Genomic DNA, 20336 nt, shown 5'->3' with positions numbered 1-20336 from the left:
TATAATTTCACATTCTGAACACTCTCATGCTGGGGTTGTGGAATATTATTGGTAATATTCCAATCATTTGATGTGATTTCAGAGGTAGATTATCAGATCAAATTAGACTATCGGCAATAATATTTCACATCTGAAAGACTGAAAAACCAGAATTAAATTATTTTACTTTGATATGTCTTGCATTTTCTAAACGGTGGAACAATATTCAAATATTAATACTGCCTGTTTTAGCTTTTTTAATAATGGCTTTTCAGCTGGTGCTATCTCAACTCACAAAATATTTTGTTTTTTGCTTTCAAAACTGAATAGGATCTTAAATCTTCTGCCAACAGGGGATTTTTCTGATAAGAATTAATCTGCAGGTACAGCAGGCAGTGAAGAAAGCGAATGGCATGTTGGCCTTTATAACAAGAGGAATCAAATATAGGAGCAAAGAGGTCCTTCTGCAGTTGTACAGAGCCCTAGTGAGACCACACTGGATTATTGTGTGCAGTTTTGGTCCCCTAATTTGAGGAAGGACATTCTTGCTATTGAGAGAGTGCAGCGTAGGTTTACAAGGTTAATTCCCGGGATGGCGGGACCAAAGATCCTATAGCGGAGCAAGATGGATTACTCTCACGCAAACGTGTAGTACGCTCATGGGTGGATTCATCGGCGATTTTATGACTCATTTTAGCAACCTGCCCCGCCATCTTGTTCCGCCATCTTGTTCCGCCATCTTGTTCCGCCCTCTTGCTTCCGGCCAAAGATTGGATCTGCAGCAGGGGGAAGGAGTGCGGGGCCCGGGGCAGTGAGGAGAGAGAGTGCGGGGCAGCGGGGAGAAGGAGTGCGGGGCCCGGGGCAGCGGGGAGAGAGAATGCGGGGCCCGGGGCAGCGGGGAGAGAGAATGCGGGGCCCGGGGCAGCGGGGAGAGAGAGTGCGGGTCAGCGGGGAGAGGGTGTGTGGAGCCCGGGGCAGTGGGAGAGGGAGAGGGGCATAGGAGGGGGGGAGACATTGTAGTGAGGGGGCAGCGAGGGAGTGCCGGGGGGGATAAGGCCTAGTGTGTGTGAAGTTGCGGGGAGGTTTACAATGTTTCTTATTTACAATGTTTCTTATTTAATGTCCCTTGTCTAGTCTGAAATAAAGTTCATTATTGGATCAGAAGAAATATAATTGTGTGTGTTATATGATTATATACATTTATATAATTTTCATGTATGTGTGTTTATAAACATTTTATTCTTTAACAAGAATTAACAGAATTATGAACTAACAGAATTATGAATCTAACCCTATATCACGCACAAAAAGTTCCGCAATGTCAATCACCCTGCGAGTCGGGTCGGTTCCGGTTACTACAAAATCAACTCAAACACTGCTTGTGAACCATTTAAAAAGAAATGATTTAAAAAACAATAAAAAAGACAATTACCAGAATCAAATGTTATTGTTGACAAGAAGTATGAACTGACAGATTTATGAATCTAACCCACACAAACTGTTGCCCCACAACATTGATTACACCGCGAGTCGGGTCGGGTCAGGTAGGCTCAGGTTACTAAAATGGGCGTGGAAAAATGCCCAGGATCCCCTCCATAGCGTACTACACGTCAGTCCATTGCATTTCGCAGGAGTAGCCTATCTTGCTCCGCTATAAGATCTTTGGGCGGGACTGTCATATGCTGAGAGAATGGAGCAGCTGGGCTTGTACACTCTGGAGTTTAGAAGGATGAGAGGGTATCTCATTGAAACATATAAGATTGTTAAGGGCTTGGACACACTAGAGGCAGGAAACATGTTCCCGATGTTGGGGGAGTCCAGAACCAGGGGCCACAGTTTAAGAATAATGAGTAAGCCATTTAGAACTGAGACGAGGAAACACTTTTTCTCACAGAGAGTAGTGAGTCTGTGGAATTCTCTGCCTCAGAGGACGGTGGAGGCAGGTTCTCTGTATGCTTTCAAGAAAGAGCTGGATAGGGCTCTTAAAAATAGCAGAGTCAGGGGATATGGGGAGAATGCAGGAATGGGGTACTGATTGGGGATGATCAACCATGATCACATTGAATGGCGGTGCCGGATCAAAGGGCCAACTGGCCTACTCCTGCACCTATTGTCTATTGTCTATTGTCTATTGTTCAGTATTTACTTTCTTAACAAATTCATATTGTTCACACGTTTAGCAACAGCGTTTTCAAATTTCCCACAGCCGGAAGTGTGTCAACTGAGAGCATAGAAAGCTGCAATGTCAGGAAAAGATAGTGCATGCCCCTCCAAGAGCACTTTCAATGTAAAGAAAAAGCTTTTGAGAAGGAATAACTTCATATTAACACGTAATCGTTGTTATTTGCTGGCAATGTTACTTAAATAAAGACCAAAGCCAACGATGCATTTCTGTGACTGTTTATCATAGTAAGAATTCACTTTTCACTGTCCTTTTCAGCTAGTCATTCAGCCCACTTTATTCCCATTTTAAATATCTCCTTTGCATCAAAGTGCATCATTGCTGCCATGTTATCTGTTTCTAGAATTCAAAGAACACGAGGTTCCGCATGATAGGCTGCTCTGGAAGGTTAGATCGCATGGGATCCAAGGAGAGATAGGTGAATGGATAGAAAATTGGCTTCATGGAAGGAAGGAGAGGATGATGGTGTAAGGTTGCTTCTCGGACTAGAGGCCTGTGACTAGTGGTGTGCCACAGGGTTTGGTGCTGGGCCCGTTAATGTTTGTCATCTACATCAATTATTTGGATGAGAACATCCACCCCTCCGATTGGCGGCGCGGCTCACGTCGCAGCGGTCTCTGCAGTCCGTCTGTCTTTTTATTATTTTTTGTCTCGTTGAATGTAGTTTTTATTAATTTTTTTGTGTATGTGTGTGTGTATGTGTGTGGGGGGGGGGGGAAACTTTTAAAATCTATCCCCTGCACGGAGAACCCGAACTTTTCTCTGTCGGGTCTCCGTTGTCGTTGGGGCCTAGCACCGTGGAGCAGCCTCCAGCAGGAACGACCTGGGGCCCCAGTCGCGGAGCTGCGGACCTACTCACCATCGCGGAGCTGGCCGAGTTCGGAGCGGGAGGAGTGGTGGTGGCGCGCTGCTGCGACCCGACCCCGGGGATTCGGAGGCTTACCGCAGTTGTGGTGGACAGTGACACCGGGAGCACGCGGGTCCCTGCTGGGAGACCGCTTTTCGGGGCTTCCGCAACGGCGACTTCACCCGCCCGAGTTGCTGGGTTGAAGAGTACCTGGAGCGGGGCCTTACATCATCGCCCGGCGTAGCTTGGAATGGCTGTGGGACTTTGCTAGCGCCCGCCGGGGGCTCCAACAACAAGACCCGGAGCGTGGCCTTGCATCACCCGGCGCGGCGTTAATGGCCGTGGGACAATTACCATCGCCCTCCGGGGGCTTTGACTTTGACTCTGACATCAGGAGGGGAATGGGGAGTGCAGGGGAGAGCTAAGTCTTTGCCTTCCATCACAGCGAGGAGGAGATGCGCTGTGATGGATATTTGTGTAAATTGTGTTGTGTCTTGGTTCTTTTTTGTGTGTATGACTGCAGAAACAACATTTCGTTTGAACCTCAATGGGGTTCAAATGACAAATAAATTGTATTGTATTGTATTGTACACGGCAATATTAGCAAGTTTGCACCTGATACAAAAGTGGGTGGTTTTGCAGATAGTGAGGATGGTTGTGAAAAAGTACTGCAGGAACTTGATCGATTGGCTAGGTGGGCTGATGGTTGATGGAATTTTATACAGAGAAATGTGATGTGTTGCATTTTGGGAAGTCTAACATGGGCAGGACCTGCACAGTGAATGTTAGGTCTCTGGGGAGTGTTGCAGAGCAGGAGGATCAAGGAATGCAGGCGCATGGTTCCTTGAAGGTGGAGCCGCACGTAGATACGGTGGTCAAAAAGGAGTTTGGCACATTAGCCTTCATCAGTAAGAGTATTGAGTATAGAAGTTGGGAGGTCATGTTGCAGTTGTATAAGACGTTGGTGAGGCCGCAATTAGAGTATTGTGTCAGTTCTGGGCACCATGTTATGGGAAAGATGTTGTCAAGCTGGAAAGGGTACAGAGAAGATTTACAAGTATGTTGCCATGGCTGGAGGGTATGAGCTATAGGGAGAGGTTGAGTAAGCTGGAATCTATTCCTTGGAGCGCAGGATGATGAGGGGTGATCTTATTGAGGTGTATAAAATCATGAGAGGAATAGATCGGATAGATGCATATAGTCTCTTGCCCAGAGTGGGTGAATTGAGGACCAGAGGACATAGGTTCAAGGTGAAGGAGAAAAGATCTAATAGGAATCTGAGGGGTAACCTTTTCACACATACAGTGGTGGGTGTATGGAACAAGCTGCCAGAGGAGGTAGTTGAGGTTGTGACTATCCCAATTTTTAAGAAGAAGTTAGGCAGGTACATGGATAGGACAAGTTTGTAGGGATATGAACCAAACGCTGGCAGGTAGGACTAGTGTGGCTGGGACATGTTGGCTGGTGTGAGCAAGTTGGGCCGAAGGTCCTATTTTCCCTCTGTATCACTCGACTCTATGACTCTATGAGATCTCATTGAAACGTATACGATTCTTGAGGGAGCTGACACGATAGAACTGAAGTTGACGTTTCCCCTGGCAGAAATGTATAGAACCAGGAGTGACAGTCTCAAAGTAATGGGTCAGCCATTCAGTACAGGGATGAGAAAATATGTCTTTCCTTGGAGAAATATGAAACTTTGCTATTCTGTTGACAAGAGGCTTTAGAGTATATTTGAGGCAGAAATTAATAGTTTTTTTGATGTCCTGGGAATGATGGGATATTAGATTAATATAAGAAAGTGGCATTGAGGTGAAGATCAAGCACGATATTATTGAATGGTAAAGCAGGCTTGAAGGGCCGAATGACCTATTTCTACATCAACCTTTTATGCTTATTGTTAGTGACAAGTACTATAAAATTATACAGCTATATTGTTAATTTCCCACTTGTCATTGCAGAGTTCCCAAGAATTAGCAATGGTCATTTGTCTTGCTCCTGGTCATCTTTTTGAATTATAGTGGGAGGATAATGTAGAATTTCAGGACCACATCCTCAGGTTATGCAAGTCTGTTTATGAAATAATGCCTATCAAAATGTAGTTATCCCTGTGCAGGCAATTGCTGTACTTAATTTCCACGTAAGGTGTCACAAGCAGCAAATGAATGGCATGATAATTTGTTTTTGTAATCGTGTTGGTAAAGAAAGGAATGCCCTTCAGGATTTCAGAAGAAATCTCTGAACAATGCGTTGATAACACATTTACAAAGGATGTGGTTGCATTGGAGAGAGTGTAAAGTAGCTTCAGCAGGAGGTTGCATGGGATGGATTAGTTCAGATATGCGCAGAAACTGGAAAGGCTGAGTTTGCAGAACCTGTTTTATATAAAATGAGGAAGAGCTTAATTAGGGTCGAAAATGAGAAACACCTCCCCCTTGCAGAAGTATCTGTAACCATAGGTTTACAGTAAAGGGTGGAATATCTTGAGGATATTTGATGAACATTTTCTTCACCCAGAGAATGATTGAAATTTTGAATGTGTTGCGTAAAGGGGTGGTAGAACCAGGTACCCTCATAACATTTGAGAACCATTGAGATATCCTGGCGTAGAGGACAAGAGATTGAATGCAGGAAAATGGGAACAATTAAGATTTTAGTTTTAAGAAGTGTCCCAATCCATAGCACCATCTGTCCATTTCCCTCCACGTATACCGCCTGACCTGCTGTATTTAGTTTAGGTTTGTTTAGTATAGCTTAGAGAAACAGCGTGGAAACAGGCCTTTGGCCCACTGATTCTGCGCCGACCAGCGATCCCCACACACTAACACTATCCTACATACACTAGGGATAATTTACAATTTAATCAAGCCACTTAACCTACAAATCTGTATATCTTTGGAGTGTGGGAGAAAACCGGAGAAAACCCACATAAGTCACGGGGAGAACATAAAACTCCGTATGGACGGCAACCGTAGACAGGATTGATCCTGGGTCTCTGGTGCTGTAAGGTAGCAACTCTACCACTGCACATCCGTGCCGCCATGGTTTCTTCAGCAGTTTGTTTTATGCTCAATATTCCAGCATCTACGGTTAGCATCACATCCATCCATCCCATTGTTAGACATTCAAGGCCTCAGTTAAACTTAAAACAACAATATTTCATCAGAAACCAATCCTACCTGCTGACCAATTAACAGAATCCATAATTCATCACATGTTTCTGCTTAAACTTTTACCTGTGGCTTTCAAGTTCCTCTCAAAATGTAAATATGAGAAGAAATTTGCAGGAGTAATTTTTTTAAACTATCTTCAGTGAAATATTTTTGCAATGATCTTCACTGAATCTGAAATTCACAGAATGTAATCAATTAACCATATAATGATGAAGTGATAACATAAGTTAGATAATTTAAGGTGAGGGGGAGAAAGTTTAGAGGGAATCTGAGGGGAACATTTTTCACACAAAGAGTAGCTGATATCTAGAATGAGCTGCCAGAGGAGGTGATGGAAGCAGTAATTGTAATGATGCTTGAGAAGCATCTGGACAGGTACATGAGTGAACAAAGCACGGAGGCATTATGGAATTAATGCAGACAAGCAATGTACCCGGGTTACAAATGGTCAACTTATGGACACCTGCAGATGAAAAAACTACCATAATATTATTAAATGCTGGAGAATATTGATATTTTTTTAGAAACAAAGAACTGAAGATGCTGGTTTACAGAAAAGGTCCAAAATGCTGCAGTAACTCATTTTTCAGAAACAAGGAACTGAGTATCCATGTGCACAAATATTCATGTTCTCCAGAGATGCTGCCTGACTTACTGAGTTATTCCAGCACTTTGTGTCCTTTTCTGCAAACCAGCATCTGCAGTTCTTTGTTTTTACATTCTTCTATTTTTAAATACGATTTGCCATCCAGATTCTCTGCTGCACTTGTATATTGGTTCTCAGTGACTTTTTGTATTGTATTGTATTGTATTCAAATTTATTGTCATTGTCTCAATTAGAGACAACAAAATGAATTTCCCTTTACAGTCAGTATCATAAAAATAAATAAATAATAAATAATAAAACATATTAAAAATAAAATAGAATTTAAAAAAAGCACAAACACAGAAAGTCCACGACACAACATAACACAGTGGCACCAAGGTGAGGAAGGCACCATAGTCCAGCCAGCCTCCCCTCCGATCTTCCCAGATGTTCACCCGTGGTCGGGGCCTTCCAAGCACCTGCAGTCGCCGCACCGGGTGGCCCGATGCTCAGGCCCTCTCGCCGGGCTGATGGAACGCCGACGCCGAACCCCGACGGTGAAAATCCTCCTCAGCGGCCCGGACCTCCCAATCAGCCGCCTCCCACCGGAGTCCGCAGCTCCCGAGTCCGCAAGCCGAGCCAGGCAGAGTCGCAGGACCCCACGATGTTTGTCAGCGCCGCCCGCGTTGGGAGCTCCGCGAACCACAGCTCCAGGATGTCGGTGCCGCAGGCCCAGCACTCCGGGCTCCAGACGGCGATCCCCGGTAAGGCATCGCCAGCCCCGCGATGTTACAGCGCTGTCCCGCCGCTGCTGGAGCTCTGGTCGATCCCGGCAGGAAAGGCCACGCCAATCCAGTAGGTAGGCCGCTGGGGGGGTGAGGACGCGACTCGAATAATAGTCGCGTCCTCTCCAGGAAGTGACTGAAGGACGGTATCCCCCTTACCGTGCCCTCTTCCCCCACATTAAAACATTAAAAAAAACATAAAAAACACACTTCAACATAACAAAAAAAACAAAAAAACAGAAAGATACCGGGCTGAAGGTGCAGGCAGCTGGCACCAGCGCCACCGGAAGTACAATACGCTGGAGTTATGCACAAGGACTGTTTAGTTCCTTTGAACGTCAATATGTTGCACTCAAATACACACAGCTGGGATGACTTCCTGGCTTCCTGTAGGGAGTGGGACTCTCTCTTCACCAGCTACCAAGGCATTCTGAGACAAAGCAGAAAATAGGAAGCCCTCTGATCAAGCACAATGGCAGCAAGTTGCAAAAAAGAAGTATTCAAGGATGGCACAATTCAGCATTTAAGTGAACAGCAGATTAAATGAGAAATGTAATTGCATTTTTTTAAGATAAGTCTCTGTATGACAATCTTAATTTAATGTTTGAGCAAATAACAGGCTTATAAGAAACAACTCACATCATGTAGACACAAGACACTGCTCGGTCCGATTTAAGATTATAAGATAGGAGTAGAATTAGGCCATTCGGCCAATCAAGAATACTCTGCCATTGAATCATGGCTGATCTATCTCTCCCTTCTTACCCCATTCTCCTGCCTTCTCCCCATAATCTCTGACACCCGTACTAATCCCTACCTTGGTCTATGCAATCTCCTGGTTCCCAAACATTTAAACTCCTCTTTCCATTCTCATACTTTGTGTTCCTGTCGCTAGCACACCTTCCCAAGCCAACAATCGGCATTAAGGACTCCACCCTTCTTGGAGTAATTAGTTCTGGTCATTACTCATCTCCAGTTTCTCCCCCTCCCACCACCTCAATCTTTCAGTCTGAAGAAGGATTCCATCCTGAAACATCACCTAATCCTTCTCTCCAAAGATCCATGCCGCCTGACCCACTGAGTTAAGGGCCTGTCCCACTTGGCCGTCATTTGCGCGTCACGTAGATGGCGCGCAAAGATTTTGTACATCACAAAATCCTGAGACGCCGCGCGCGGCCACGCGTCACTGCCTATATCATCGCGCACCATACGCGCGTAAAGCGCACCATGCGCGCATCACGTGCGTGTCACGACGCACATGTCATGACGCGTAAATGATGAAGCGTAAATGATGCGCAAATGACGGCCAAGTGGGACAGGCCCTTTACTCCAGCATTTTATGTCTATCTTCGGTATGAACCAGCATCTGCAGTTCTTTCCTATACACAGCTTGTATGTTGCGTTATGCTTAGAATTTAGCAGGTTGCTTAATTAACTCCTACATGATCGATAGATTGATAATGTTAAAGCCCATGACAAAAACTGGGAATAATCCGTTTTGGGTCATTATGGAATCAAGTAGCATGCTTCTGTCTCATACATTTCTATAATTTTATGACTTCCAGCAAATTCAAACTGTGTCACCTGTTATAGGGTCAAAGCAAATTTTCCATAAGGTTCTAATTTGCTTGAACTTATCTACTTATAAAAACAGAACCTATTGATTAATACTAGACCAACACCAGTGATATAAGCAACAGCCGGTCATTGAAATTATGTGACCTTATTAGTGAACCCATTGCAGTTTATGTGCATCTTGCTCTGAGTTAGCCAAATGTTAGCAATGCATTGTAATCCCAACTGCAGATTTCCATCTCTTTTCCTTTCAGCACCTTTATATTTGACATTAAAAAATTACCCCTCAAAAGTCAGATAATGGAAAAAACATTGTAAAGAAAATTAAAAATCATTGTGATGTTTGAATAACTACAAAGAAAGATCCTGCATAAATTAAAAAGACACAGGTTCTGCAGTGTTTAGCTTAATTTAGAGATATGGCAAGGAAATAAGTCCTTCAGCCCAGTGAGTCCATGTAGACCATCAATCTCGGGTACATACTATCACTTGTGCACTCTAGGGGCATAAAGGCAATTTACAGAGGCCAATTAACCTACAGACCGATACATCTTTCTAATCTCCCACAAATCAAGAGATGGCCATCAAGGCAGTGCTCCCTGCTGATCACCAGCCCCTCACACTCACCCCCATCGACGTGTATGCGGCACTGAGCAGGATTAATGCACGAAAAGCTGCTGGCCCTGACGGCATCCCCGGGCATGTCCTCAGGGCCTCTGATGCGCAGCTGACAGATGTCTGGACTGACATCTTCAACCTATTACTTGCCCAAGCAGCTGTCCCCACGTGCCTTAAAACTACCTCCATCGTGCCGATGCCAAAACACTCCACTGCGGCAAGCCTCAACGACTTCCACCCAGTTGCACTTACTCCCATCATCACTAAGTGCCTCGAGAGGCTGGTCCTGGCACACCTCAAAACCTGCCTACCTCCCACACTGGATCCCTATCAGTTCGCCTACCGCAAGAACAGGATGCCATCTCCACGGCACTTCACTCCACCCTCTCCCACCTCGACAACAGAGACACCTACGAGAGAATGCTGTTCATCAACTTTAGCTCAGCATTCAACACCATTATCCCCTCCAAACTGATCACCAAACTCATCGACCTGGGCATCGACCACTCCCTCTGCAACTGGATACTGGACTTTCTAACCAACAGACCACAGTCTGTTAGGTTTGACAACCACACCTCTTCACCCTCACCCTGAACACCGGCGTTCCACAGGACTGTGTGCTGAGCCCTCTCCTCTATTCCCTCTTCACCTACGACTGCACACCTGTACATGCTACTAACACCATCATCAAGTATGCAGATGATACAACGGTGATTGGCCTCATCAGCGTTAACGATGAGTCAGCCTATAGGGAGGAGGTCCAGCTCCTAGCAGCATGGTGCGCTGACAACAACCTGGCCCTTAACACCAAGAAGACCAAGAAGCTCATTGTGGATTACAGAAGGTCTAGGGGCGGCACGCACACCCCCATCCATATTAACGGGACGGAGGTGGGACGTGTTTCCAGCTTCAGGTTTCTGGGGGTCAACATCTCTGATGACCTCTCTTGGACCCACAATACCTCAACTCTGGTCAAGAAGGCTCACCAGCGTCTCTTCTTCCTGAGGAGACTAAAGAAGGTTCATCTGTCTCCTCAGATCCTGGTGAACTTCTACCGCTGCACCATCGAGAGCATCCTTACTAACTGTTTCACAGTATGGTATGGCAACTGCTCTGTCTCCGACCGGAAAGCACTGCAGAGGGTGGTGAAAACTGCCCAACGCATCACCGGTTCCTCACTCCCCTCCATTGACTCTGTCCATAGCAAGCGATGTGGGCGAAGGGCGCGCAGCATCGTCAAGGACTGCTCTCACCCCAACCACAGACTGTTTAACCTCCTCCAATCTGGGAGGCGCTACAGGTCTCTCCATTGCCGGACCAGCAGCTTCTTCCCTGCGGCTGTTACCCTACTTAACTCTGCCCCTTGGCGATTGCCAGTCACCCCCCCCCCCCCCACAGACACTCCTTCCCCCAATGACTGATCTCCCCCCCCGAAAATTGCACTACTGCTACTGTATATACATGTATATATGTTACTGTTCCTTTATCCTGTGTTCGCACTTCTGGGTGAGATGCTAACTGCATTTCGTTGTCTCTGTACTTGTACACTGCACGATGACAATAAAGTTTGAATCTGAATCTGAATCTTTGAAATGTTGGAGGAAACTGGAGCTCCCAAGCAGGTGTGATGCATTGCCATTTGGGAGGTTGAATGGTTGAAGAGAGTATACAGTTAACGGCAAAACCCTTAACAGCATAAAGGTCCAGAGGGATCTTGGAGTCCGTTCCCAGCTCACTAAAGGTGGCAACACAAGTAGATAGGGTGGTAAAGAAAGCATATGGTATGCTTACCTTCATTGCTAAGGACAATGGGTCATTTCAGAACAAGGGGTCACAGTTTAAGGATAAGGGGGAAATCTTTTAGGACCGAGATGAGGAAAACTTTTTTCACACAGAGAGTGGTGAATCTCTGGAATTCTCTCCCGCAGAAGGTAGTTGAGGCCAGTTCATTGGCTATATTTAAGAGGGAGTTAGATGTGGCCCTTGTGGCTAAAGGGATCAGGGGGTATGGAGAGAAGGCAGGTACAGGATACTGAGTTGGATGATCAGCCATGATCATATTGAATGGCGGTGCAGGCTCGAAGGGCCGAATGGCCTACTCCTGCACCTATTTTCTATGTTTCTATGACATTGAGTACAAGAGTCTGGAAGTCATGATGCAGCTCTATAGGACACACTTGGAATATTGCATGCAGTGCTGGTCGCCCCATTGCAGGAAAGATGTGGAAGCTTTGGAGAAGGTGCAGAGGAGGTTTACCAGAATGCCGCCTGTATTAGAGGGTTTCAACTACAGGGAGAGGTTGGATGGATTGGATGAATTTCTCTTGGAGATTGAGTGTAGACTTGGTAAAGTATATAAAATTCTGAGAGGCACAGATTGGGTAGGCAGTTGGAACCTCTTTCTCAGAGTGGAACTGTCCAACACTAGAGGGTATGGCAATATGGTGAGAGGGGAAACGTTTAATGGAGATGTGTGGGGCAGTTCTTTTACACAGAGGATGGCGGGGGCCTGGAACGCCTTGCCACGGGTGGTGGTGGAGGCAGATATGATAGTGGCATATAAAAGGCTTTTGGATAGGCACCTGGAAGTGCAGGAAATAGAGGGATAAGGATCATATGCAGGCAGGGGAAATCAGTTCAACTGGGCATCATGTTCAGCATGAACATTGTGAGCCAAAGAGCCTGTTCCTGTGCTGTACTATTCTATGTTCACTTGGAGAAAACCCATGTGGTCACAGGGAGAACGTACAAACTCCGAATGGACAGCACCCGTATCGGTATTGAACTAGGGTATTATTAACTGTTTCAAGAAAGTTGCAAGTGTTTTTATTTGCAGCAATCTATCACAATTCAAGAGTCAAGAGTGTTTAATTGTCATATGTGCCAACAACAGAATAATGAATTTTTTTTTGCAGCATCATAAAAGACTCTGAGACACAATACACACAGAAAATATATAATAAACAAAAAATAACTAATGACCACAATACTAGTATAAAAAATCCTGAGGTCCGTAGTGCAGCCAAAGATAGTCCATCGTTGAGGTTAGTGTCGTGTAATGTTCAAGAGCTTGATGGTTGCTGGGAATAAACTCTTGATCGAATGAGGGAGCAGACTCGACAGGCCGAATGGCCTAATTCTGCTCCTATGTCTTATGAACTTATATGGTGTAACCCAGGGCACATGGATTCAGATCCGCTTTGTTCACCAGTTGTGCATTATATTTATCTTCAATATTTATGCAGGGAAAGGAAGTATTAACCCAGGCCCTTGGCTTAGTTTGGTGCCCCTTACCTTGAAAATGATGCCAAAACTGGTGATTGTATACTGTCTCAGCGTACTACTGCCAGATACTTGTACTGTATCTGAGATGCTTATCTAAGATGTATCTAAGTGCTTATGTATACTTATACTGAACTGCATAAAAAGTGAATTTCACTGTTCCTTGGTACGTATGACAAAAATAAATTAAATACAGTACCATGATGACATGTGTGAATGACAAGTGAGACAGGATCAGGCACCTTTGTGCCTTTCTGTGCTCACAAAGCCTCTCCTTGCTGGTTTACACATGGATAATGATTTTAATGACATAATGGAAGGCCGGTGCTGCCTGTAGAACTATAGCCCAACCTGTCAACTAAAGACAGGAAAACCAGAACTGGAGAGGAAATAGCCGAAATACGAAAGACGTTTGTACATTTTAGTTGTACATTACCTACTTGTTTTTGCTATTACAGCTGTGACTCTGGCTATGTTGGACAGCACTGTGAAAACAGAGACTTCAGTATTCTATATGTGGTTCCAAGTGGGCAAAAACTTCACTATGTCTTAATTGCAGCAATAATCGGAGCTGTGCAGATTGCTATAATAGTCGCCGTGGTGATGTGCATAACAAGGTAAGTGGTTTACATTCATCGAAATGTACAGGAATTATTGAAGATATGTGTTGTATTCCTCATCTGTGCTGCAACTCCTTTGTCTGTGCGACATAGTGAGAAAGTTGGTGGTGAAGATGGAGTCTTTCGCCCCTTCTGCTCAAAATGCCCATTGCGCAGACATGAAATTGTGCATGTACTGCAGCTTTGTCAGTTTTTACTGCTAAAATGCTCTCAATATCAGGCAATGGTGATGCACCTAACTGGCTTACTATCTCAAAGCAGTGCACAGGGTTTTTACATGGATACAGACTAATTTGTAAAATTACATCTAGATATATGGGATACAGCCATGCTGCGGCATTCCTCCTTCTTGATTTTTTACTGCCATCCGTCCATTTTCTGGTGACATTATGATGGGGTGATTGAAAAAAATCACCAGCAATATTTTTTTTGCGGCCTCTATTCTACTGCCTTTTTCCTCTACATTATCCTATTTCATAGAAACACAGAAAATAGGTGCAGGAAGAGGCCATTTGGCCCTTCAAGCCTGCACCGCCATTCATTGTGATCATGGCTGATCATCCACAATCAGTAACTCATGCCTGCCTTCTCCCCATATCCCTTGATTCCGCTAGCCCCTAGAGCTCTATCTAACTCTCTTTTAAACCCATCCAGTGAATTGGCCTCTACTGCCTTCTGTGGAAGAGAATTCCACAAATTCACAACTCTCTGGGTGATAACGTTTTTCTCATCTCAGTTTTAAATGGCCTCCCCTTTATTCTTAGACGGTGGCCCCTGTTTCTGGACTCCCCCATCATTGGGAACTTTTTCCTTTTTCCTTTACATTATTGCCGATTGAGATCACTTTCTGTTTCCATCTTATTACAATCAACATACATTTCACTGTAAATGCAATTAATTGGCTGTGAATATTATGTGTGTAATCTATGCCAGCTCAGCATCAAGATATACATGGAAACAGCCCATTATATGTACTTGTATTTTGTCTTCCCTCGCAATAGAGAAGCATCAAGCCCTTGTAAACTTATAGCGACACAAAGAACTGCAGATGCTGGAATCTTGAACAAACACAAAACTCTTTGAATTTTTGCCTTGTGATTTTTTTACTGGATTGTACAGTTAATGTTTGCATGAAAAATTGCATTTAGTGTAATATGTCCTTTGCAAAGTATAGTGCCAATACCGCTGCTTGGTGTGCTAATTTGACTATGCAATGCTAATTCAGAACTCCAAGGATTGGAGACAGGAGACATGTTACTACATTTTCATGCAGAAGATTCAGATCGTAACCAAGCTTGCTCTGTGTTTTTCAAAGAGCTCCATTTTCTGGCTGTACATGCCCCATGTAACATCAGAATGAATAATCAATCCAGTGAATATGAGCATTAAGATAGGCATAATTTGTCCTTAAACTGATTTTTTTAGATGGGTTACCAGTGTGAATGCTCACAATAGCAGGTCGACAGGGTGGTGAAGATGACTTTTGGCATGCTGGTCTTCATCAGTCAGGAAATTAAGAAGAAGTTGGGCTTATAGTTGTATAAGACATTGGCGAGGCTGCACTTGGAGTATTGTGTTCAGTTTTTGTCATCCAGCAATAGGAACCATGCTATTCTGGAAAGTGGGCAGGAAAGATTTACAAATATGTTACCAGGATTTGAGGGCTTGAGTTGTCGGGAGGGATTGGCCAAGCTAGGACTTTATTCCTTGGAGGTTGAGGAGTGATCCTGTTGAGGCATCTAAAATCATGAGGGCAATAGATTGTATGAATGGGTCGGAAAATGAAGAACTAGAGGGCATAGGTTTAAAGTGAGAGGGGAAATATTTAATAGGAACCTAAGGGGCAACATTTTCACATAGCCTGTGGTATGCACATGGAACGAGCTGTCAGAGGAAGTAGTTGACACTGGTACTAAATAACATTTAAAATATATTTGGACAAATACATGGATACAAATAATTAGAGGGATGTACGCAAAATAGGGGCAAATGGGACTACACTAGATGGGGCATCTTGGTCAGCATGCACGGGTTGGGCCAATGGAGCCGTTTCTGTGCTGAATGATTCTATAAGTTGGTACAGAGAGGTAGCACATCCTTAGCACCAAGATTCTGTCGCCAGCGGTGCTGCACCTGGATCTGCAATGTTCGATGGTCATATGACCAAAGTACAAACATCTCTCAGAAGATTATAACATTAATGGAACTCTGATTATTTCCATTGTTTCTATTGCAGGAAATGTCCAAAAAATAACCGAGGACGCCGACAGAAACAGAACCTAGGACATTTTAATGCAGACTGCACCACTTCATCAAGGATGGTCTAGTTTAACTCATTTTATACTCTTTTTCTTCATTTATCATGTCTCTCCGGTTGATGAATTACAAATGATTTTTCTTTGCTGAGAAGAAGAGATTTTTGTTTCAGAGGCCTTGGTTTTCTGGACCTTTGCCAGCATATGGATTACTGTGTCTGGTATCACGACCAGGATGCTGCGATTTGTGGTAAACAAGTGAAACAGTCTAATTGTAACTAATAATTGGGCTGTCCCGTCAGTAGGAAGGGTTTTTGATTTCTAGAAAAATTACAAACAGAAAAAAAAACAAGTGAAAATGATGGAATCAAAATAATATACTAATGAAAGGGACATTTTTGTACTCTCTGAGCGGAATTTGCTCATTATGCCAGTAACATATGTTTGTGTAATAACTTGCCATTATGTTCATGATAAAATTACAAATGACACTCAGAAGGCAGAAGAATACCGGAGCGGGTTTAAAAAGAGAATCGACTGAACAAGCTACAGAAAGGACTATAAAAGAAAAGGGAAACATGTTTACAACTGACTTTCCTTACAAGAAATGAAGGTTTCTATTTGAAATTATTAGGAAATGTTGCCTTTTCAAACACTATTTGCATGATTTGTGGAACTGTGTACTGTGATTAGATTAAAATTCAAAGCTGTTTGGATTGAGTATATGGTGGAGATTTGTGCACCACCATTCTAATAACTTTGACACTGCAGCTATATTTGGCTCCCCTTGGTGTAAATTTAGTATCACATAAATGTAACGTGGTGCATGTGGCCTGTGCCACTAAAACATTGATTTATCTTTGTAGAAAAATACTTTAGGTTGATCATTTGGTGTATTCACTGCGATTCAAATTGTTTTAAAAGTTAAATACATTGTTATTTGTCACTATCTCACTGTGATAAAATACACTGTAATTATTAAAATGTGCTGTATTTAAAATTACTTTGAAAATGGTACTAAAATTACAACAGTGGCACCTACTGGGTGTGTATAAAAGGGATTGCGACTTAACAAAGTTTCATGGTACATCAACTCCACTGAATGAGTGTAGGATATCTTGAAAACAGCTATCACTATATTCCAGAACTCAATATAACTTGGACCTCTGCATAATTCAGTTCTCAGCTGATCTGACAAAACTCTCTACAAGGATTATTTTACACAATCGTTCCTCTTTCAGCTTCTTATCAGATAAACAGTTTTCAAATTTAATGCTGAAATTTAACTCGGCAAAATTGTTCTAGTTTATTTTCAAATCCATAGTATTGCAGTGATTATCTACCCTGTCTTTTAAATAATAACTCGTGGAGAAATAATAAGTATCTCATTCTAAAATCTCTCTTCAAATCCTGCATCATGATGCTTGGTAGTTATTTTAAATATGTATCTATGAAATATAAAGCGGAGGGAACAGAATTTGTGATGGTCCAACAAAATAAAGCAATGTAATATGATCAAATATTCTTTAACTTGCCAACATTAAGCTCTGCCGCACACTTTTCTTGCTGTGTAGCGTCGTAACTGACAAGTATTTTAAAAGCACTGTAATTTATTATCAGTTGTGGTTCTGAGATAGCACTCACTTCCAAGGCAGAAGGTTAAGGGATCAAGTATCACTCTAGAGACCCAAATACACACATTTAGACCTATAATTTGATGTAGTTATCGAGGAGTGCAGCACAGTTAGAGTAGCTAACAGCATCTTTCGGATAATTTGTTAAATTGGCAGTTCGGTCTGCCCTCTCAGGTGCATGTATAATGTACCATTACACTACTTGATGTAGCAGATTTCTCTGCAATGATCTGGACAGTGTTTATCCCAGAGCCAACTTCATTAAAATAGATTAGCTTGATATGTGTTTAGTTGTTTGTGAGATTTTGTTGTGCACAACGTAGGTGCTCGACTTCCTTTATCACAAAATGACTCAAATTCAAATGAATGTCAATGGGTAGAATGTGCTTTGAAACATTCTGAGGTTGTGAGAGATACAACGTGAAAGCAAGCATTATTTCCTCTGGTTTTTTTTCACTGCGTAAAATGTGAATTTACAGCTAGACTTGGCAATAGATTTTTGGTAGGAAGTCCATGAGGGCCATTATTTTACCATTGTAGATAGTTTATGAGTGTGATTTTCTTAACTTTGTTATACTTCTCTTGCATTATGAATCATAAAAGACAATGCTATGACAAAAGTGTCATGGAATAATGTATATTATTAAGATGCATGTTGTACCCTACAATTACAGGTTTCCTTGCTTGAATTATATTTCTACAGGTCGTCAATAATAGCACTGCCTAGAATTTACAGTGTGCCTTTTCTCATGCAATGGAAAGACATTGATGTGGTGGCACAACTGTTTTGATGGCTGTGCCGCTGCATCATTGTACAGTTGTGCCAAAGGTGGTGGTCACTTGTCCTGCTCTCGAGATTGGGTTCAGATTCGTCAAGACAAGTATTTGTTGTAATATGTGCAAGTATGGTGAGGTACAAGTACAATGAAAATCTTGCTCGCAGTAGCATTGCAGGCACATAGACACACATACCACCTCCCAAATTTGCAATGTCTACTACCAATAATAACAAAGGATTAAGAAATGTAAGTTATAAGTGAATTATACATAAATTATCCAAGTCGACAAAAAGTAAAAGATTGCACAAAAAATAACAAGACAGCAGTGAAAAAGCAGGATTAGAAAACAAGTCCATGATAGTGTTAGAGGTGGTCCATAGTGTTCTATTGCTAAGATAGGCTTAGGATTGTTTTAAGAACCTGACGGTTGTATGAAAACAGCTATTCCTGAACCTGTTGGTCCTGTACCTGCCCGATGGTAACCATGAGAAGAGGGCACGGCCCATACGGTTCAATTCAGTGATTCAATGATTTAATGATACTTTATTTTCACATGTATCCAGCTACAGTGAAATGCTTTGTTTTGCACACATCTTGATAAAATACAGCTGATCTCACCTGGGCAGTACGTAAGTGTTGCGACGTGTGTGGCGCTGACAAAGTTGCAAAGGTTCACCGATCATTTCTATCTTGATGACAGATACCATCTTGAAGTCACCTCATGCAGATGATTTTGATGGGGGGGAGACCAAGGCCACGATAGACCAAGCTGACTTCACCACTGCCGCCACCACTCTTGTGCTCAAGTGCATTGGAATTGTTGTACCAGGTCTGGATGCAACTAGTCCATGTACTCTCTGCAGTGCATTTGTAGAGGTTTGTTAACGATGTTTATGATTCGGTGACATGTCAGATCATCCCAAGTGAGACACTTCTTGAGTCTGAAAAAGGGACGCGACATGCTCACCTATCCATGCTCTCCACTGAGTTACTCTAGCACTTTGTGTTCTTTTGTGTAAACCAGCATCTGCAGTTCCTTGTTTCTACATCCTATGTAAGAGGTTGTTGTTGTGGCACCATTCCACCAGGTGTTCTATCTCCTGTACGCTGACTCATCACCACACATGATTCATAATATTTGCTAAATCTACACCTCGCCATTCTTATGAATATGACCATAAATTTGAACTTGAACATGGTATTGGAGTGGTGTTTACCCTCACAGTCGTGAGTGTAAAAAGAATAGAGCAGGGAGCTAAGCATGCAGCCTTGAGGTGCTCCTGTGTTGATGGCTTATGAGGAGGAGATGTTATTACTAATCCATACAGATTGAGGTCTGACAATGAGTTAGTCAAGGATCCAGCTGCAAAGGGAAGTATAGAGGCTCAGTTCTCATGTTATATAAGTGATAGGAGCAGAATTAGGAGATTTGGCCCATCGTCTACACCACCATTCATGCATGGCTGATCTATAATTCCCTCTTAACTCCATTCTCCTGCCTTCTACCCAAAGCCTCTAACACCCATACTAATCAAGAATCTATCTATCTCTGCCTTAAACATATCCATTGACTTGGCCTTCACAGCCTTCTGTGGCAATTAATACCACAGATTCACCACCCTCTAACTACAAAAATTCCTCCTCATCTCCTTCCTAAAGGAACGTCCTTTAATTCTGAGGCTATGACCTCTGGTCCTAGACTCTCCCACTAGTGGAAACATCCTCTCCACATCCACTCTATCCAGGTCTCAGATCTTCATGATAATTTCGGAGGAGATGATTACGTTGAATGCAGAGGTGTAAGGGCCTGTCCCACGAGCATGTGACTGCATGCGGCAAGCGCGACCTAACGTGGTCGCTTGAGCCGTATGGCCTCGTGGGGCCGGTCCCACTTCGATCGGCGGAGCCGTATGGAGTTGTGCCGAGCTGGTCCCTACATCGCGCGGGGCTCCCAAAAAACTGACAGTGTTAAAAAATTCCGCGCGGCAACGGCCTGCCGGCCCGCAGCCGCATTGAGGCCG

The 20336-nt window shown here is 43.4% G+C and overlaps 1 protein-coding gene across 1 annotated transcript in view; it reads left to right on the top strand.

Annotated features, from left to right (window-relative positions):
• The window catches only part of tmeff1 (transmembrane protein with EGF like and two follistatin like domains 1), a 226512-nt gene extending 208287 nt beyond the window's left edge, over nt 1–18225 (top strand). The window contains exons 9-10 of the mRNA XM_033012319.1: nt 13486–13644; nt 15884–18225. Of these exons, the coding sequence (XP_032868210.1) occupies nt 13486–13644; nt 15884–15974 (250 nt within the window). The 3' untranslated portion in view covers nt 15975–18225. The remainder of the gene's footprint in view (nt 1–13485; nt 13645–15883) is intronic.
• Nucleotides 18226–20336: the final 2111 nt, after the last annotated feature.

The sequence above is a fragment of the Amblyraja radiata genome, chromosome 2 (genome assembly GCF_010909765.2).
Source record: "Amblyraja radiata isolate CabotCenter1 chromosome 2, sAmbRad1.1.pri, whole genome shotgun sequence".
Classification (NCBI taxonomy): Eukaryota; Metazoa; Chordata; class Chondrichthyes; order Rajiformes; family Rajidae; genus Amblyraja; species Amblyraja radiata.
This window is presented reverse-complemented; position numbering and strand designations above follow the sequence as displayed.